Source organism: Erythrolamprus reginae, chromosome Z, assembly GCF_031021105.1.
Source record: "Erythrolamprus reginae isolate rEryReg1 chromosome Z, rEryReg1.hap1, whole genome shotgun sequence".
Classification (NCBI taxonomy): Eukaryota; Metazoa; Chordata; class Lepidosauria; order Squamata; family Dipsadidae; genus Erythrolamprus; species Erythrolamprus reginae.
This window is the reverse complement of record NC_091963.1, coordinates 102,554,160-102,575,685: the sequence shown is the minus strand read 5'-3', so window position 1 is coordinate 102,575,685 and position 21,526 is coordinate 102,554,160. Positions and strand designations below refer to the sequence as shown.

The 21,526-nt window shown below is 39.3% G+C and overlaps 1 protein-coding gene across 4 annotated transcripts in view; it reads left to right on the top strand.

Moving 5' to 3' along the window:
• Positions 1-4,734: 4,734 nt before the first annotated feature.
• ATXN7L3 (ataxin 7 like 3) overlaps positions 4,735-21,526 on the top strand; it is a 30,406-nt gene continuing 13,614 nt past the window's right edge. For 2 of the 4 annotated variants that reach the window (XR_011556978.1, XM_070729856.1), the window contains exons 1-6: positions 4,735-5,023; positions 14,490-14,613; positions 14,890-15,022; positions 17,002-17,173; positions 19,510-19,607; positions 21,038-21,060. Coding sequence is in view for 2 of the 4 variants with exons in the window: in XM_070729856.1 (XP_070585957.1) it covers positions 14,563-14,613; positions 14,890-15,022; positions 17,002-17,173; positions 19,510-19,607; positions 21,038-21,060 (477 nt within the window). In the remaining 2 variants the exon portion in view is untranslated. The remainder of the gene's footprint in view (positions 5,024-14,489; positions 14,614-14,889; positions 15,023-17,001; positions 17,174-19,509; positions 19,608-21,037; positions 21,061-21,526) is intronic. The other 2 variants (XR_011556979.1, XM_070729857.1) reach the window with 2 other exon arrangements.

Here is a 21,526-nt window from a genome sequence, read left to right as displayed (position 1 = left end):
TAGATAAAATCACTCCGATCCGGACAGACCTTGACTCCAACTGGAAAGTGGTGTTGGCTGACAACGAGTCAGTTGAGGTACAGGGGCTCATTTTAGTCCTGTTGTGTGGGAGGAGTTTGACTTGGTGATGCCTAATGAAGTGGACAAGGCCATGAGAGTTGTGAGTTCCGCCACCTGTTTATTGGACCTGGGTCCCTTCTGGCTGGTTTCAGGCGGCAGCGAGGTGACATGGAGCTGGGCCAAGGTAATTGTCAATGCTTCTTTGAGGGAGGAGTTCTTTACAGTTCCCTGCCAGGAGGCAATTGTGCACCTCCTTCTCAAGAAACCTTCCCTGTATTGGGTAGTTTGCAGCAGATATAATGCGTCTAGCAATCCCCTTTGTTTAATAGCAAATAATCACTCCTTGCATAAGATGAGAAGTATAATCTTTTACTTACAATTCACTTTATTCCTTTCAATATCAAGCATTACAGGATTCAGGTAGTAAGGCTTATATTTCAGTCCATTCTAATAGTTACTAAATGCTACCATGTGTGAGGACAGCATTGGATTGTGCATCCCATACATGTGGTCTCAGCCAAGAACATGAAGTCAGCAGAACAACAAGTTAGAGGAAGTCAGCAGTGGAACTCTGCAGTGGAATATGTGGGCTAGCAGAGTACATGCCCCCTAGTGTTATCGAAAAATGACTCACCAGTGGAAGGGAGTGTCTCTATATTTGTCTCCCCTCCCACTATGTCATAGAGGCATGTTTTATAAGACAGGGCAAGCAGGCTATCAACAGTATATCCCAATACCCTGGCCCCAGCTGTTTTAAACAACTATTGTCCCATCTCCAACCTTCCTTTTATATGGAAGGTTGTTGAGAAGGTGGTGCCGCTCCAGCTTCAATGGTCCTTGGATGAAGCCGATTATCTGGGCCCTGAACAATCTGGTTTCAGGCCTGGCTGCAGCATGGAAACTGCTTTGGTCGTGCTGATGGATGATCTCTGGCGGGCCCAGGATAGGGGTCAATCCTCTACCCTGGTGCTTCTTGACCTCCCAGCAGTTTTCAATACTATCAACCATGGTATCCTTCTGCACCGGTTGGAGGGGGTTAGGAGTGGAAGGCACTATTTTACTGTGGTTCACCTCCTACCTTTCCGGCCAATCGCAGTCAATATTGGCAGGGGTCAGAGGTCGACTCTTAGGTCCTTCCTTTATGGGATTCCTCAGGAGTTGGTCATACAAAAAACAGCTCGGTGAGATCATCTGACGACACAGAGTAAGTCAGCTGACAACACTCGGCTATACATCTCCACCCTATGTCCTCTCAGTGAAGCAGTGCCGGTTCTGGAGGCTGTTAGGATTTGGATGGGTATCAACAGGCTCAGACTCAACCCCGACAAGACAGAGTGGCTATGGGTTTTGCCTCCCAAGAACAATCCCATCTGTCTGTCCATCACTCGGGACATTTGACCCCCCCCACAGAGAGGGTCCACAACTTGGGCGTCCTCCTTGATCCACAGCTGACTTTAGAAGACCATATTTCAGCTGTGGTGAGCGGGATGTTCACCCAGGTTCACCTAGTCCGTCAGTTGTGGCCCTATTCGGACTCACAGTCTATACTCATAGTCACTCATGCCCTTATCACCTCGAGATTCGACCGCTGCAATGCTCTCTACATGGGGCTACCTTTGAAGATTGTTCAGAGACTGCATGTAGTACAGAATGAAGCTGCATGAACTATCATGGGCTTCCCGAGGCATGCCTATGTCTCTACAGCACTTGCGAGCTGCACTGGCTATCGATTAATCTTGAACACCATTCAACGTGTTGGTTATGACCTATAAAGCCCTACATGGCGTGAAACTATATTACTTATGGCAAATAGGCCATTTTCTTCCTCAGGAGGACCTCTGCAGGGGTGGGGTAGGGGGGTGGAGGCTGTTTTCATCATCTCCAGGCTCCTAGAAAAGCTCTGAAGCCCAGGGAGAGCGAAAAACAAGTGTGTCATTGTGTGTGAAGAGCAGAAGGGGTTCATATGCACATGAGCAGGGGAGGCCCACATGGAATTATGGGTATAGGCACATGAACCAAAAAAGGTTCGCCATTATTGTCCTAAAGAGTAAAACTGAAATCAGATACCATATCAACATGAATAAAAGTTTAACTGGGTTTAAGGTGCAGTCTTTGATTACAAATTCCACCTTGATAGTACCCCTTCAAAAATAGTACTGTACATTCATTAATCTGTCAGAAAAACAAAAGATTTTTTAGCTGATTAGAGACAAATGCCTTTATTGCATTACACAGTTTTCTATATTACATTTCATTAGAAAATCTAATAGAAGTTTCTGTTGCCTTTTCCTAATCTTTCAACCTTGGAGTCCATCAGATGAATTGATTTCAACTCAAAATTCCACCTTTAGTGTAGCTACCTTGAAAAAAACAATAGGAAACAGCATTTGCATATCCAGCTGAGTTGTCCTTTCCATAAGCCTGGGAGGGAAGCAATAGCAAATCAGTACTGAGAAACCTTAACAAGAAAACTGCAGTAACTTGTCCATGCAGTCTCCAAGAATAAGGCACAATTGAACATAAGAAAAAAATCTGGACAGTAACCAGATTGGGAAAGGGTTTTATAAGGTCAAATCTTAGGTTCTATTACCCTGTTTCCCCGATAGTAAGACACCCCCGATTGTAAGACGTATCGGGGGTTTCAGGGGGATCGGCTAATATAAGCCATACCCCGAAAGTAAGACATATGTCTTACTTTCGGGGAAACACGGGGGTATTGCCGCCTCCCTCTCATCTAGCTGCGCACCGCCTCCTGCCCACTTCTGCGCCGCCCCCCTCCATACGTCACCGCGTCTGCCGCCTCCGTCTGATCCAAATGAGCGCCGCCTCCTGCCCACTTCCGCGCTGCCCCCCCTCCATACGTCACTGCGTCTAAATGTTAATTTTATGGTTAAAACAAAAAATTCGACAATTTTTTTCCAATATAAGACATACCCCGAAAGTAAGACATAGTGGGGCTTTTGGGGATAAAAAGAAAGTAAGACACTGTCTTACTTTAGGGGAAACACGGTATTAGCTAAGAGGTAAATTTGTTTTGAGTGATTTTTGGATGGTTTAATATCTCTATGTCCTTAAGTTTCCAATACATCTGGACTAATCCTTTATTATATTCGGCAAATATGATTAGATAAATTGGCAAAACTGGCAATAAGTTAGCTGCACAGAAGTAATAATTGTCTTTCACATTATACACTGATTTTCCATTTATAATTGCATGAAATATAACATAAACTTCAAGTAAATATTTTATCACAAAGAAAGTCCCTATATACCATGTAATAATTAAGGCAGATCATAAAGATAGAAGTAGATTTCTACATATATTTTTGTAGTTTCATAACATTCAACACTGTTACTTGCCACTAAATCTCTAATAATGGGATTTATGAAGTTGCTAGGGCAAATTAATGCTTAAACAAATTATTTGTAAGCAGTTTGGGACATTAATTATTAGAAAGCTAGAGGCTCCTTTTTCCACGTGACAGAGATGACAAATTGGCAGAAATACAACAAATACAATACTCATTTAAGATAAAACTTTAATCTCTATATAGGAACAGGAAAACATGGAAGATATAAGAAATAAAACTAATTTGAATGTGACAAGTATTTTAGAATTCTTCAACTCTATGTCATTTGGCCTAAATAATAGAAATTACAAATAAAACAAGAGGAAGGGAAATAAAACATCAGCTCACAACTAAAAATTGCATATGTGCATGCTCCTTAAAATGATACAAATACATATGTCAATACATATTGGCATCACAATATATGTACACTTTGTACTAGAGACCTTTTTTCCCCTTTTAACTGAAAATTCTTCAAGAGATCAGAGAGATCTGTTGAAATCACATACCATATATATCATGTGCATCCCCACTTCCCCAAATTTAACCCCGAACCTGAATTTTTCAAATCTGAATTTGTAATATAATTGAATAACTGGCTATTGGGGTGCAGGTTGAGCTCTTTAAGCAGATTTGAGAGGACAAACAGTGTTTAATTTTCGAGGTGGGAAAAGAAGTGAGAATTCATATCTCGAAATCCTATTTTGGTGTTTTTTCCCGGTCCTTCCCTGCATTGTGGAAAAGTTCCACAAGTCTGAGAATTCTGGGTAGCATCGTATCGGAAAGAGGCTGCTGAAGTTAATCAGGGGACATTATTTTCCACCTGTTTTAATTACATGGATTCCAGAACTGAAAATCTGAGAAAGAACTCGCCGGAGCGGTGGATTGTAGGCAACTCCTTCACCCTGGCTCAGTGGTATGTTTTACATTTTGTTTTTAAAAGTTTAGGGCTCAGGAGCGAATGCTAGGAGCAAGTTCAGCAGCACAAGGCCATGAGCGCGATTAGGTATATCAGCCAGTTTTAAGTTTTAGGTACTGTATGTGTGTGCGGGGGGGAGGGGAGGGGGTTGTGTCCCAATTCCAGCCTTCCCTTCCTCACAGTCCCGGAAAATTCGTACATGATTCTACAGCAAACAGCAACCCCTCGCTAACAATCATGAATGACAGCGAGACTGGGAGGAGAAGAGATAGAAACCGAGGCGATTGGTCGCTTCCTTCCCCTCCTCCTAAGAGCTACTCCAGTGGGTGCCCTTCTACTCACTTATTTTTTTTTGTGCCCACCTCCAGTTCCCGCCCCTTTACCAGCAAGTTCGGTTGAGTATTTATTGCAAAAGGTGTCCCCCCCCCCCCCCCTCCCTTCCTATTTCTATCGCTAGTGTGGTTTGGAACCGCTGGAAAATAAAAGGAGGTGGATGCGCTAGGCCGGAAAGATCTATCCATCGGTCCGCCTTTTCTTCCTCCTGCCAGGGGCTTGCGCTGAGCTGGGGCCCCGTGGGGAGGGGGCATGGCTGCTTCGCCTGGGGCCCGGCAGGCCGCCTGGGGAGCAGTCACGGACTATCAAGGGGAAGGTGGTCGGTTGTGAGACTTATCGTCCTTTTCCTGCCCCAAATGTGGTAAGTACAGGAGGTGGGGGAAGACAATAATTTTGGGGTGGTAAAATAGGGGCAGGGGCTGCTAAGGGAGGGCACAGAGGCATGCAAATAAGGAGGGGTGGGGTGAAGTAAGAAATGGGGTGGATAAGCCGATATGGGGTGCAAATGAAAATCACGGCTGGGGATTAAAGAAGCAAGGGTATTGGGGATAAAAATAATTGTTTGCTCAGAAACCTGATTAAAAGATAATTACATTTTTGGATGAATAGCTACTAAGCAGCATTGTTCAATAAAATATCTATGATCAGGACCACTGCATTTCTGAATACAGGAAAGAAATAGGGAGAGCTATTGAATTTACCCTTGCTTGCAATATTTCAGGGACAGTGGACTATTCACTGCTGGACAATGAAACCGGGCAAAAGGAACCTTTGACCTGATATAATAGAGCAACTTTCTTTTTTGTACAGGATTGAGTAAATTATTGGCAGATAAGCTTAACAGGAATTAGCACAGATGTCAGTTAGATGCCACTGTAGGAGAGAAATCTCTAGTTACAAAGCTTCATAAATAACATTGGGCCTGGCTCATACACAGTTTAGTTTACTTATCTAGGTTGTGGTAAACATAAAATGAGAGAAGAAAGAATATGAGTCTTGCCTTTGTTTTCCTGAAAGAGGACATAAATGTAGCAGACTTTAGTGAACTGTTTATCTCAGAATGTGGAATGTTGAGAATATACAGCTTAAAGTTTCCAAAGCAAATGCTCAATTCTTGGGGTAAACCAAATGTAATTTGAACAATCTTTCAATCCTCTGATAATGCAGTTGCTAAACTAGTGTGGAAGAATAACCAACTAGGTCTGGATGAGGGCAGAATGTGACTGGCAACTCCTTTTATCAAGAGAAATATTTTCCAAAGTATGTGTGTGAAGCCAGGATAAGTGGGAATAAAAAAACAAGCATAATAAGAGAAAAGATGAAATCCACCTTTTTCAAAATGGTACTCTCTAGATCCAGCACAGTTGTACTTTAGCTACATTAGTTTCAGTAATTGGGATGGAAAATGTTATTTGTAATTCACTTACAGTCAAGGACCTCATATAGATACCCATAATTAAATATGGTTGCCCTTTTTTAAAACATGTAAAATGTTATTTACAAATATGAAATCCCAGCCCTATGTATATTGTTTCTTTTCCCCACTAACAAAATTAAAATATCATCTTCATTTTTTTTAACTCACTGTGGATATAATTGGTGTAATATTGTTGTGGTTATAGTGAAGATACCTAAATTCACAGAATTCTCAATAACCCTAACCCATTTTGTGAAGAAGAAAAGTATAAGATAGTCAAAATAAAAGATTGATTGATTTGTGAAAGTCATTGGCAAGGGGGGGAGGAGTAAGCTTTTTGATACTTCTTAAATTGCAGCTGAAAGTGACTAGTCCAAATTACCCAGCTGTTTTGCACGCCTAAGGAAGCAATTAAGACTTGGAATCTCCTTCATTTCAAATCCAGTATTTTAACTTATCTTACAGGGACTCTCAAATTCATGTATATGTATTATTTTTATCTCTCATTTTTTGCTTAATTAAATACAAAAATGGTAGAATGTTGAAGATTCAGCTGAAGAAGATGAATTAATAAAACTAGGAAGAACTGCAGTAGATGATCAGAATGGTTTTGAAATTGATGGATATAATGGAGGAAAGTGGATTAACGGAGGAGTTGCTTGGAGCTCAGACAAGTCTTGGAAGGCACATGAATGAATTGTGAATGAATTGTTTCCCAACTTGATTCCAACAGGCCAACATGGTGAAGGAATTATAGTCCAGAAAATTTAAAATAATCAGTTCCTTTTATTCCTTTAATATTGCATTATTCAACATTATTATCTGGTTTTGTTTTTATACTTCTAACAGAGCCCTGAAAAATGTTGCTCCTGTAGTTACTTCATCTTTGCTTTCATGTTTGTTCCCTTTGTCATTCGAAGTAGGACTTAGCTCCAACACTTATTTCCAGTGTTATTTCTTTCTAGAATGTACATGTAATAGTTGAAAAGATAAAATTTCCTCAGAGTAGAGCAGGAATGCATTTTCCTCTGATGAGTAACTCTGGCTTGTATCCCACCTTGGATTGAGAATAAAGCCATCTGGGGAGGCTCAGTTTTGTTCCATGCAAGGCGCTTATATAGCATCCTGTGTAACCAGTATAAAGGCTGTACATTTGAGCATCAATTCAGTTTCTGCACTGAAGAAGAGATAAATCTGTGCAGGAGAATGGCAGGCACCAAATTAATCCTACAGTTATTTAATTACCTAGTGGACATGTCAGATTCTGTAGCTCTAAATTGATTCTATGGCTTGAAAAAAAAACCCAACTGAAGAGAGCCACTAATACCGGTAGTTTTTTTTTAAAAAAAAAAAACATATACCAAATTTAAAGGGGATAGTTTAACTATTGCAAGATTTCATGGCATAGGAACCAAGGAGAGAGTTGATGCTGTGGTAAAGCATATTTTGAGGAACAGCTGTGAATCAGAAAAGAGAGATTAAAAAATGATATACCAACATCCAGGATAGGGGGCAGTTGGAAGCGAAAGCTCGGCTTTGAGAGATGCTGTACAATAAATAGCCAATTTAAATAAGTGCTTGATTAATTCTTCCCTGTTTTCAAGTTTTACAAGTGGCCCAAATAGCTGGTAAAACTGAGTACCATTGTGTAGTCTTAGTCATGATAGAAGTAATCTAGTGTTCCAAATGAACAACTTTCTATTTGGCAGCTGAATTTAGGCATGGATACAATGTCCAGGATGAAGGGAGGGTGATTCTGGTTGCTAGCTGCAGAAAAGGATTAGATCTGGAGTATCCTGTAATGTCCAGTTTTTTATTGGTCTTTGTTAAGCTAATGAAGGCTACATCTGATGTTAAAAGGGATACTTCCCCAACAATAGGATGCCAAAGAGATATTGAAATTGCTACCAAGCTTTGCAAGCCTAGCCATTCTTTATCAGCTAGCTCTATTAAAGATTAAGATTTCTCTTGAGCAAATCCATCACAATACACAATACAGGATGTGTATCAGAGAGAAACAGAGACTGGTTTACATCTTTTAGTCTTATCAACTACGGATAACAACTCCCTTATATTAAAGAAAATGCATTTTCTGCATTTCTATCTAGATTGTATGGTGTTTTCATAGGTATATAGATTATTTTTTTCATTTCTCAGTGCCAACCTACCCACACACCCCAAAATGGGGAATTATTAAACACCAACATCCCTTTTTAAAAGATTCCAACCTTGCAGTGATGTAGTAAAACATACACTTGGCATTACATTTTAAATGTTCTATAAAATTTAAGGGCATTATAATGTTTAGAAAGCCATGAGTTATGCATATTTATTAATTGGACATTAATTGGACAGAGCCGAGGTGGCGCAGTGGGTAGAGTGCAGGCCACTAAATAATAATAATAATAATAATGATGATGATGATGATGATGATGATATATTAGATTTGTATGCCACCCCTCTCCGAGAACTCGGGGCGGCTCACAAAAATAAAAAAATGTACAAATCCAAAATCTAAAAACACAATTTAAAAGCCCTTATTAATAAAATAATCATACAACCCAATCAAACCATACATAAAACAGTAGTTAGGGGAGGTGTCAATTTCCCCATGCCTAGCAGCAAAGGTGAGATTTCAGCCACTTTAAAAAGGCAAAGAGTGTGGGGGCAGTTCTGATCTCCAGGGGGAGTTGGTTCCAGAGGGCCGGGGCTGCCACAGAGAAGGCTCTTCCCCTGGGCCCCGCCAGGCGTCATTGCTTAGTTGATGGGACCCGGAGAAGGCCAACTCTGTGGGACCTAATCGGCTGCTGGGATTTGTGCGGCAGAAGACAGTCCCGGAGGTATTCTGGTCCAATGCCATGTAGGGCTTTATAGGCCATAACCAACACTTTGAATTGTGACCGGAAACTGATCGGCAGCCAGTGCAGGTCATGGAGTGTTGATGAAACATGGGCGTACCTAGGGAGGCCCATGATTGCTCTCACAGCTGTATTCTGCAGGATCTGAAGTTTTCCAACACTTTTCAAAGGTAGCCCCATGTAGAGAGCGTTGCAGTAGTCGAACCTCGAGGTGATGAGGGCATGAGTGACACTTAGGAGAGACTCCCAGTCCAAATAGAGCTGCAACTGGTGCACCAGGCAAACCTGGACAAATAGCCTCCTCGCCACAGCCAAAAGATGGTGTTCTAATGTTAGCTGTGGATCGAGGAGGACGCCCAAGTTGCAGACTCTCTCTAAGGGGGTCAATAATTTTCCCCCCTCAGGGTAATGGATGGACAGATGGAATTGTCCTTGGGAGGCAAAGCCCACATCCATTTCATCTTGTTGAGTGCTAGATCTGCATGTCAGCGGTTCAAATCTCATCACTGGCTCAAGGTTAACTCAGTCTTCCATCCTTCCGAGGTGGGTAAAATGAGGACCCAGATTGTGGGGGCAATATGCTGGCTCTGTTAAAAAATGCTACTGCCAAAAGGGCATTATAAATGAACATTTATTATTATTGTTGTTGTTATGATGATGATGATGATGATGATGATGATGATAATGTAAAGCCTCTGCTAGAAAATATGAATACAGATTTTTTTAAGATGCATTTTTGGATCATGTAGTTCTTAGAGAAAAAGTGGTTTTCAGTAGCACCAATGATACCATGATTCTGTCATTCATGTTTGTATGTTGATGTTAGATTTTTAAAATCCCATTTATCGCATATATAGACATGTACATGTACATACATACTTATTTATTTATTTATTTATTAGATTTCTATGCCGCCCCTCTCCATAGACTCCGTAGACATACACCCACCACATCTGCCCCAATTCTTTTATTAACACAATGCATAACTGATTTGTGGACTCCATTGTTGATCTGCAATCTCAACTTAGACTTTTTCATGGTCATTCTCTCTTTTCAAAAGTAGATAAGAACTGATAAATATAGATGCTTCTGCCTCTCTGTCTTTCCTCATCCCTCCCTTTCAAGACCATTGAAATGTAGATTACAGTAGTCCCTCACCTATCGCTGGTGTTACGTTCCAGACCTGGCCGCGATAGGTGAAATCCGCGATGGGGAATTTATCGACTGATAGTACTTATTTAAGTATTTATATTGTAATTGTTTGGTAAGTTTTCATTGTTTTAAGTGTTTATAAACCCTTCCCACACAGTATTTATTTTAGATACAGTATTTAAATACAGTATTTACAATTTTAGATTTTATTTTTTTTTAAACCTGCCGATCGAGTTCGGCGGGCTGTTTAAATCTGCCGGTCGACTTCCTCAGAAATCCGCGATGAAGTGAAGCCGCAGTAGGTGAAGCGCGGTATAGCAAGGGATTACTGTACCTCTTTTTCTCTTCTGGGTCTCCGTATTAGCAAAGCTTTTATTGTGCAGCTCTAGGTTGCAGGATTTTTCTCCTATGCCTATTTAGAGAAGGATTTCTGGTTGTTCTCTGTACATTCTCAGAAAAAGTGGGGGCGGCGTGGGGGAGCCAGCAGAAACTTTTCAATCCCGGAAATAGCCAGGTTACAATCTAGTTTGATCTAATCTGGTATATTTAAAAAGGGGGGGGGGAGAAAACTGTGGCCCTTGATTTCTGTGGAAGTGTGCCCTGGAGCGCGATAGAAGATGGTAGATGGTGTTGATTTGAAAAATGCCATAAACAGATTCTTTTAGATTTCTGGTTTTTCTTCCTTGATGTTCCCTGCATTTCATGTGGCCTCACCTGAATCTGACAGTTATCTCTTGAGGCTGTTTAGAATGCATATGTTACACCTGTGCAATCTATCCATACTATCAGTGAATGCAATTTTAATGTTTCCAGAGGTGAGGTGTATGTTTGGGTGGAATCAGTTTATTTTGCTAGTTTATCTTGTGCCCTCTCTTTTGAGGTGTTGCAGATGTTTTTTATCCTTTTGGCATTTTTTTTGTTCCGCATTCTTTCCATGGTGAAGATAGCAATTGTTGAAGCTGGAGATGGAGTATTGGACCTTATGGAAATTGTCCATTCTAAATGGTTGGTCTGCTTTGTTCTCATTTAGGCCAAATACTTTTGTACAAAGGAATAGGTCAACCTATTTTCCCCTACCCCAGATTTGACCAGTATATAATAGATTTAATTGTAATCAGTTGGTATGTAGATCATTCAGGAATAAGGTAGCAGTGATTTCATTAATCAGTGCTATAAAATACTCTCCTTAAAATAGATTTTGCTTCCAATACAATTGGATTTGGTTATACATGTTTATCATTCCTAGTATGTCTTCTTGATATTTATATAATTTATTCTGGTCCTGCTTGTATTGGTCCTGAAATCCTGTCTAAAGCACTGAATATTAGTAATAAATTTATTTTGCTTGTGTTTTCAATAGGTATCACACTTGTGTAATGTGTCTACGTTGATTTTTTCAAAAAATAAAACTGAAAGTCTTTGGTCTCTAAAATTTACTCTCCCCTCTCCCTTTCTCTTGTGCTTTAAAAGTCATGAATATTTATAACTTCTATGCTTATCAAGTTCCAGTCATTTAAAAACATTGATTAGTCTGGGTGTTTGCATTCTCAGCATTTGAACATCTATGGGTTTTTGCTATCTTTAGACGTTTTTCTAGCAAAAGATTTGAAAATATGGTCAGATCCTAGGAAAATTTCTAGGTGTCTGTCAGTTCCAGAAGGATTGATCAGTGTATTCTTGCAAAGAACAGAATGGAACACCAACTTTATTAGATTCATAATCAATGTGGAAAACTGAAAAATGGTACTTGGCTAGTGAAAGCTATATAGTGATTCAGAATGAGCTACATATAAATAATTCTGTGTTTTGGTGTCTTGTTGGAAACCATTTATATACTTTTTAAGTCCTGATCACTCTTCCCTATCTAAAATGTAAAACAATATTCCCTAATCTCTTGCCTTCCAGATAAGCTGGACTGCAATTCCCATGATTCCCAGCCAACTGATAGTTGTAATTACAGAACATCTGAAAAGTAGTAACAAGATATTATATGTGCACAACTACATATACTACATATAACTACCTACAACTATGCTGCCTACGGTCTGACCTAAGTGTAGTACACAAAATTATCTGCTAAAACATCCTACCTGCCAATGACTACTTCAGCTTCAACTGCAATAATACACAAGCACACAATAGATACAAACTCAAAGTAAATCACTGCAAACTCGATTGTAGAAAGTACTTCAGCAACAGAGTGGTCAATGCCTGAAATGCTTTACTTGACTCCTTTGTTACTTTATCAAACCCCCATTGCTTCAACCTTCAACTGTCTACCGTGGACCTCATCCCATTCTGAAGAGGCCTGTAAGGGGTGTGCTTAAGTGTACCAGCATGCCCACCATCCCTGTTGTACTGTCCTATTTATTTGTACCCATTTCCTTTGTTCATGTTTATACTTACACCTGTTGTCTCATACATGTTTAGCAAACTAAATAAATAAAATAAAACTGAACACTAAATATTTAACACTAAATTGAGATCTTACTGAGAAGGTTAACAGTATCAAAGCCATAAAAACTGGATGGATTATGAGGATGGGTAGGCAGAATATAGTTAATATAGCTCACTGCTAAGAAGGAGAGGAGCATGTACTTTGTCTAAGCTAATGACAGGTTAAGTCCTGCATTTTGCTTTGACTGAAGATTGAACAGTGGAATATGTATGTGATACTTCTAATACTTTGTATCTCTCAAAAGTCTAGTTGTTGGAATATACCAGAGGAAGGCAAAGTTGGCTCTTCTATGACTTGTGGACTTCAACTCCCAAAATTCCTGAGCCAATCATGGTAGCTCATGAATTCTGGGAATTGAAGTCTACATGTTATAGAAGAGCCAACTTTGCCTACCTTTGAAATAGACCATTGGATAAAAGAATTCAAAACCATAGGTTGGCATATGTCAATTTGTTTCCAGAAAATGCCATGAAATTTTACAAAGTGGAGGAGAAAAAAGAAGCTTATTATATGTATATTATAAATATATTTATATTATAAATCTCTAATAAGATTCATAGCCCACTTTTCTATAAAAGCAATGCCAGAGCAAGGAGTGAATATCAATATTGTACTGCTGTCTGGCAGTTTGATTAATTTCCCAGGAATCTATCAGATAGTCAGAGGTCATGGTCAGGATGCCCTCAGCATGTACTCAGCAACATAGAACTTGTTAAGTTACCATCAACAATATTTTGGTGGGTTACAGGAACTCAGAGGCTGAGCCCTGTGCAGGAGGCCATAATTCCTTTTCATTACATGTAATTCATTACCACACCATAGCAATAGTTCTGTTAGCTGGGGAGGCAGATGAATATGGTTTTCACCAAATTCTCAATAAAGTAGTAGAACCTATATTAAAAATTGAGAAATACAGTGCTACCTCTACTTACGAACTTAATTCGTTCCATGACCAGGTTCTTAAGTAGAAAAGTTTGTAAATAGAAGCTATTTTTCCCATAGGAGTCAATGTAAAAGCAAATAATGTATGCAAACCCATTAGGAAAATCCAAACTTTAAGGCTTAAAAAAAAAGCCACGGGTGGACAAAGTCAATGCTAATGGAGTAGAGACAGATATCCAGGAGAAGTGAGGAATGGATGTCCTAAGGAAGGCTAAAGCGCTCCCAAAATCACCCCTCCAGATGCTTCCTATGCCACCTCAAATCGCCTCCAAAATCACCCCTCCAAAAGCTTCCTACACCGCCCCAAATCACCTCTAAAATCACCCCTCCCAAAACTTCCTATGCTGTCCCAAATTGCTCCCAAAATCACCCATCCAGATGCTTCCTATGCCACCCCAAATCGCTTCCAAAGTCTTCCAAAATCACCTCTTTGGCCACTGCTTGCACAGCAGCAGCAGCCGAGAGAGAAGTAAGGGTTCTTAAATAGAAAATGGTTTGTGAGTAGAGGCAAAAGAATCTTGAGCACATGGTTCTTACCTAAAAAAATTCGTAGGTAGAGGCGTTCGTAAGTAGAAGTACCACTGTATTTGAAAAAAACTGCTAAAGGCAAAGGTTATTTATAAAATAGGTTTTATAAAATTTTATTTCTTTCAAGAATAATTTTTCAACAATGGTTCCCAGTCCCCACTCCAAAGTGCATTTTTCAGATTATTGATAATTTATATGCTTTATCAATTAAAACTATTATTAATATTTCTGTCCTGGATAATTTCTTACTCATTGCTTTGTTTTCCATTATAAAAGTAAGATATACAATATATATAAGCTGCGATATAACAATATTGTTTATCCCACTCCCCTCCCACCTTTCTTTTCTGTAATTCCATCCCCCTTCCCCCTGTTTTATTCCTTTTTGTATAAATTAATAAAGTATATTTTTTTTTAAAAAGTAAGATTTTCTTGAAGTGATAATTGAATCTTTTCATCTGTCTTCATTTAGGGGCAGTCCTTTCCATTTCACCCTTGCCTCTATTATGTTGCATTTTCAGCACTTTTTCTGATAGCTGTTGCAAATGAAAATGGAGGAAATGACTTTGTCGGGCCTGGATAACAGCAAGTTAGAGGTAAGCTTTTGATAGAATAGAGCCAAAAAGACTCTGGTGAAATGAATAGATTACTAGAAAAAATATTGCAGTTCTTTTGGACAGAGTTTAGAGCCCACTATAGTTAGAACGTAGCTTAGATGTGTGTGCTATTAGTCATCTATCTTTGTCATTTGCATATAGATATTAAGGAGATGTTTTTAAAATGTCAGCATTTCCCAAAAGTGAATACATTCTCTTTAAACCAATGTCCCTTGTTCTTGCAGTTAAGACATTTTTGACCTTGTTGTCTTGCAGGCTTTGGCTCATGATATTTATACTGACTTGATTGAGGATGCTTGCCTGGGCTTGTGCTTTGAGGTACATCGTGCTGTCAAATGTGGATACTTCTTTCTAGATGATACAGATCCTGATAGCATGAAGGACTTTGGTAAGTGCGGGCTTTAGCCAGTGCTCTTCTTATACTTGCCTTCTAGAAACCTTGCTTAGGTGAAAAACCTTCTTGCATGGTATAATACAAGGGTGAGCAATTAATTTTGCCATGGGGTCGCATGGGAAATTGGTATGGTTTTAGAGGGCCGGACTAATATAATTAACAGTGCTACCCAATACTGTATATATGCTATTGCTATAAAAGGAAGGAAGGAAGGAAGGAAGGAAGGAAGGAAGGAAGGAAGGAAGGAAGGAAGGAAGGAAGGAAGGAAGGAAAGGGGGAGAGAGAGGAAGAAAGAAAGGAAGGGAGGAGAGGAAGGAAGGAAGGAAGAAAAAAAAAGAAAGAGAGCACCTTTGAGGCAAACATGACTTTGAATACCTGAGTCTACAGAACCTTAAGGTTAAGCAACCCAACACTTGGGCGAGCGTCACTTGCAGAGACCCATGCCTTTATTCCAACTTTCGTGCATGCCTATGCGCGCAAAAAGTCCTCCTGCTCTTGGTCACTTTTTCACCTTTCCATCTGGTTCCTCCCCACAGCTTCCTGTTTTGAGGAAAAGGGACCGGCCAGTGATTAAGTCTGCCGAGGAGGGGGTCAACACCATGGCGGAGCTGGCCGCTTCTCTCCTCCCCTCCCTGAAGCAGTACCACTTCTCTCTCGGTGGCTCCTGCAAACAGCCGTGTAAAGGGCCCGTGTGTGTGTGTGTGTGTGTGTGTGTGTGTGTGTGTGTGTGTGTGTAGGGTGAGCGCTGCAGAAGGGGCGAAGCAGCTCTGCCCCCGGGGCTGTGGCAGACCAGCTACAGGCCGAGGGGAGGTAACAGTGGCAAGGTGGGCAGGGGCTGGGAAACAGGCGGGAAAAGTTGGCCAGGGAAAAGTTATCCCGGCCTTAAAATGCCCCCAAGGGGTCCCTGCAGCGTCTTCAGCTTCTGCCCGGGTGGCGACCTCCACAGACCGGTCACAGACAGCGGGCGGGCCGGATGCGGCCCACCGGCTGCCCCTTGCCCAGGTCTGGTATAATAGGACACATTATTTCAGGATTATACATGTATTGGATTCATTCAAGACATTAAACATGGTTTCCTAAAACTTAGTTACAAAGCCTATTTGTTTTGTTATGTCTTGACATTTGTCTAGGATACATTTGTTCAAACCCAGCTATAAACATATCTTCAACTAAACATACACAGCTGCCAGTTAGGCTGCTTTTTTTTGTTGTTTAAAATCAGATGTGCTTACCGCTACTTAAGCTGGCTCAAATGTGCACAGAGCTAAACAAAATCATGCCTGATTTGTACTTTGATGGAAAATGATCAGGAATGCTGGATTTGTAACTTGCCTGGGAAAGAGAAGGAATATCCTGGAAGAAGACAATGGGGAATTGCTTTTGCATTTTTTCAAAGAAAATTTTACTGTCCATGACATTACCAGGAATACACCTTATCTCAAAATGGGAAATTCTTTTTGTAATTGAAATTTAAAACAAGATGGAAAACTGGCTTAGCTCTAAATTTCATCTTTTTATATTATATTTTTATTTTGCCTCTTAAAGTTGATCAGAATATCCTACATTGTTCCCCACTCGTCCAGCCAATATTTTAACTTTTACTGCTGAATAATTGTAAACTAGACTGGGGACTCTGTGCGTGTGTGTGTATGTGGGCGGGATTAACTACGATTATCCAAGGAGCTTTTGAGAGTTGAAAGAGTGGTACCTATGTGTTTGCTGGTCAGAGCTATTCTAGTGTCTGGAGGTTCTTGTTTCCCCCTCTGACTCAGAATTATTCTGGTAGCGACAATGAGAACTACATTGTAGATCACTCTTCTTTTTGTAATACTTATCTTAGAAGAACAAACCTGATTGTTTTAAAATGTCTGTCAATCTAAGCTATTATTCTTAGTTAAGTTCTTGAGATGCTTATATATGTAGCTCTTTTCCTGTTCAACTGAGAGACATCCTTTTTTTTCTTTTGATTCCAGAAATTGTGGATCAACCAGGCCTAGATATTTTTGGCCAGGTGTATAACCAGTGGAAGACTAAGGAATGTGTGTGCCCAAACTGTAGCCGAAGCATTGCTGCCTCCCGCTTCGCCCCACACTTGGAGAAGTGCCTTGGTATGGGTCGGAACAGCAGCCGCATTGCCAATAGGAGGTGAGGACATGAGAAGGCTCTGAATATTAGAGACTTTTCCTAGTAGGAAAACACTGAGACCAAGGATGATATGCTTGAAAATGAGAAGTATCAGAAGAAGAAAAGAAAATCCAACTTTGGGATTCCTGTGATTGTATTGTTTATGTTTATTCTATGCTTAAAGTAATATATGATTCATTATCATGTGGATCATTGAAAAAGTTGAACTGATGCATTTTTGCATCATTATCTTACATTTCTTTGCCATGGCAAAAAATGTAGAGATATGAAAGGGAGCATAGGCAATCATTCAAAGGATTATGGAGAAAGCGAGTGAGTTCTAGAAAAACATCTATTTCTGCTTCATTGATTGCTCTAAACCTTTGATTGTGCTGATCACAACAAACTGTGGCAGGTTTTTAAAGAGAGTGGAGAACCACACCACCATACCTGTCTCCTAAAACATCTGTCAAGAAGTAATAATTAGAATCAGACATGGAACAACCGAGTGACTCAAAACAGAGAAAGGAGTAAAACAAGGTTTCATATTGTCACCTTGCTTATATAACTTGCATGCAGAATATATCATGCAAAATGCCAAGCTCAATGAATCATATGCTGGGATTAAGTTTGTCAGGAGAAATATCAACAACCTCAGATATGTAGACAATGCCACTCTAATGCCAGAAAGTGAAGAGGAATTAAAGAGCCTCTTAATAAGGATGAATGAGGAAAGTGCAAATTTTGCTTTGACAACCAACATTAAAAAAAATAAGATCATGACATCCGGTCCTATCTCTTCCTGGAAAATAAATCTTGCCTTTTGCAAGCTTCTTAAAACCCACCTGTGTCGTCAGGCATGGGGGAATTAAGATATTCTTTCCCCTTCGGCTTCCACAATTTATGTATGGTACGTTTGTATGTATGATTGGTTTTAAAATAAGGGTTTTTAGTTTTTAGTATTGCATTGTCGCACGTTGTTTTTATTACTGTTGTTAGCCGCCCCGAGTCTACGGAGAGGGGCGGCATACAAATCCAATAAAATGAAATAAAATGAAAATGAAAAGTGGAAAAAATGGAAGCAGTGACAGATTTTGTCTTCTTGAGCTTCAAGATCACTGCAGATAGTGATTGCACCCATGAAATTAGAAGAACTTGTTTTTGGGTAGGAAAACTATGGCAAACTTAGATAGCATGATGAAAAGCAGAGACATCTTTTTGCTGATAAAGGTTTGTCGGGGGGAACCTGGTGTGTTTTGCTCACAAAGAGTTGGATTTACTTAGCAACTAAACAACAAAATAGGCAACAATTCCCTATTTTCTATATAGTCTCTACTCCCATAGCTGGTAAAATATGGAAAGGGATGGCCTGTAATTGCAAAATGTTGGCCCCTAAAGCAAATTCTCTGTCCATACATTACGATAGAAGAATGTACTCAGCACCATGGGAGAATTTGATTTCCTGTGGTATTCTACTTAAGGGATTGAGCTAGTCAGAAAGCACCTAGTAACTTTGGCTGCAACCTGATTTGGTTGTTACCCAAACCTAATTTTGGAAATTTGACACTTACAAAAAATAAAATGGTACGGAAGGTGAAATCGGCCATGAAAAAAAATGGGATTTTTTTGGTCAGAACCTGATTTGTTTGTGGTCAGGAGCATTTATGATCAGATGTATATTGACCTGCCTCACTGGCTTGCTAATAAGTTTCGTCAGAAATGCTATCCAATCTGTAAGCCAGCTTTCCCTAATATTGTTATCATAGGTCTGCCGAATTCTGGAAGTTAGAATCCATACATAGGTAGCACCCAGGTTGCGGAAGTCTGCTGTACATGCTAAGAAATATAGTGATAGTTGGTAATTAAGACACTTGCTTGTTTTGTGCTGGACTTTGTCCTTTACTTCATTTAATGCTAACATAGTTTCCAACTTTCTACCTACTCCGTATTATACTACTGCAATTAATAGGTAATGTAGAATTGTTGTCTGGAAGGATAGCAAGCTCCATTTAATGGTATTACTCGGAATCAATTTCTCAATTGACAATATTGTGTTGGCGGGTCTGAGTTTTTAAGTTTAAAAAAGACACAAGCACCAATCTTGGAAATCTGCTCATCCTTTTCCTAGGATTTAGGATAAATGCATTTCAGATAATGCATTTGCCAATCTTCTATGGGCTTCCTTACTGCCTTGCAATGCCATGGAGCAGTGCTACATTTCCTGGCAATCATCCTTTCCATGAGTTAGTAGCTTAGTTACTTCCAGGAGTTACTAATGGCAATTGTAATTGCAGTCTTTCATCCTGAAAGAAAAAGAAAAGAACTCTTTTTCTTCTTTCTTGTTCTCCCTGCTGCAGGATAGCAAGTAGTAATAACATGAATAAATCTGAGAGTGATCAAGAGGACAATGATGACATAAATGATAATGACTGGTCATATGGATCTGAGAAGAAAGGTAAGTTGAGGCAAAGATCTGTTTCTGTGCATGCTCTTTTTTAAAGATAGAAGTCTCTTTCTACAATAAGGAATTGATGTTGGGTGCCAGTTCAAACAGAAATTCTGATGAGATAGATTTTTCTAAAACGATATTCTGGTGTAATTTGGTGGGTTTAAAGGAGCAATCTTGCACCTTGAGCATTTTGTGATGTGGAGTGTAATGCAAAAGATTTTGATTAAGACAGGGTAGATTCAACTTGATTTAAATCATAATTTTTAAAGAGCAACCTTCATCTCTGCTCCTCCTCTGACACATTGTTTATTCACGGAGAATCACAATGTTGCAGAATATACAGTTTCAGCTACATAAATAAGCTCCAATTCATGCTGAGTAAACTAAATTATTTGTCCATCTTAAATAGAAATCTTTAGATAGATTTTTACTCCAATAGCATTTTATTAAAATAAATTTGATTTAAAAAACTGATTTAAATTTTTAAAAATGTTTTTTTAAAAAAAAAATTAAAATCAATTTTTATGCACCTTGGATTAAGATAAGGTATCCAACTTTGAAGGCAGGAGAGAGAGCGATTGCCAATGCCACAGCGAGTTATTATTGGTCTGAAGACATTGTTTTTAGAAGTGACCTCAGGAGAATGAAAAGACTTTAGCTTCCTCCGATGGCGATATATTGCAGAGGAACAGATTAATTTTTAATTCATTATTAATTAATTATGGTAATCCTCAAACCTGCTACCATAATGGAGAGTGCCTATTACAGTCATGGGTAGTGACAGCCTTGCTTAATAACCATCACCCTCTGCTTTCCCTGATGCCACTGTGAGGTAAATGCGCAGGTACCTCATGATGGAGGAGGCCCACCACTTAGCTAAGTCCATAAAGAAGGCAGACAAGCAGCAAAAAGCTCTGCAAAGCCAAAATCAGCCCAGCTGGATTAAGATCTAGCATTGCATTCCTATGCAATATAGGTTCCCAAAGAAAACTTGTGGGTTAGACCTTTGTTCCACCTGGAACTCTGTATCATTTAATCTTTGCAGAGGTGTATGCTTGGCATTGTTATATCCCATAGAAATCATGTACTCTATTGATAACCCATATGTCATTAGTTTTTGTTTTATGACATTAAGCCAGTTTGGTGGAAAATTATCAGTCTTATTAGTCGAAATAAACCTGAGGGGGAATAACCTAATAAACTTTAACATCAGCCTCCATGCCCTAACTTCAATGTTACATATCTTTTATTTCTAATTTGAGACGAGAATAAACTCTCTGGGCTACTACAAATATAGACTCAGAACTTTGGTCTGTACTACTTCAAAGCATTGTTTCTAATGTACAGCCCATCCATTTTCTTGGACCAAAAATTAAGTTTGAAAAGGTTTTAAGGGAGTGGTATAATAAAATATCTCCTTTTTGTCTCCTAAATAGCAAAGAAGAGGAAATCAGACAAGGTAAGGACGTGCCTTTCTTTAATATTGACTTAGTTATTAAAATAAGCATTTCTAAATTTTTTGCAAAATTAGAAGTTAGTGTTAGAAAAAATTGAAGGTGTATTTATTTCTTCTGTATGTGAACAGACCCACTGATTGCTTTCAGATTTTATGATCTTAAACTATTTGTGAAACTTGGGTTTCAAAATCTCTTATGCAATGGATTGAAAACTGAGAAATTGTGCTATTAGAAGGGCCTTGAGAATCAAGATTGTGCCTCACTTTGGATCCTTTAGGAAGGCTTTACTCAGTTTATTCTGTGAGTCTACATCTTTTATCTTTTGAGTCACATGGCTCCTTTGAGTTGCAGGCTATATCCTCAGATAGTGCTAAACAAAGAGGAAGAAAAAGGGAAGGAACCAAATACAGAAAAAAGAGAAAGGACCTTTAACAGGCATAGAAAAATTTATAAAATTTTAAATAAAAT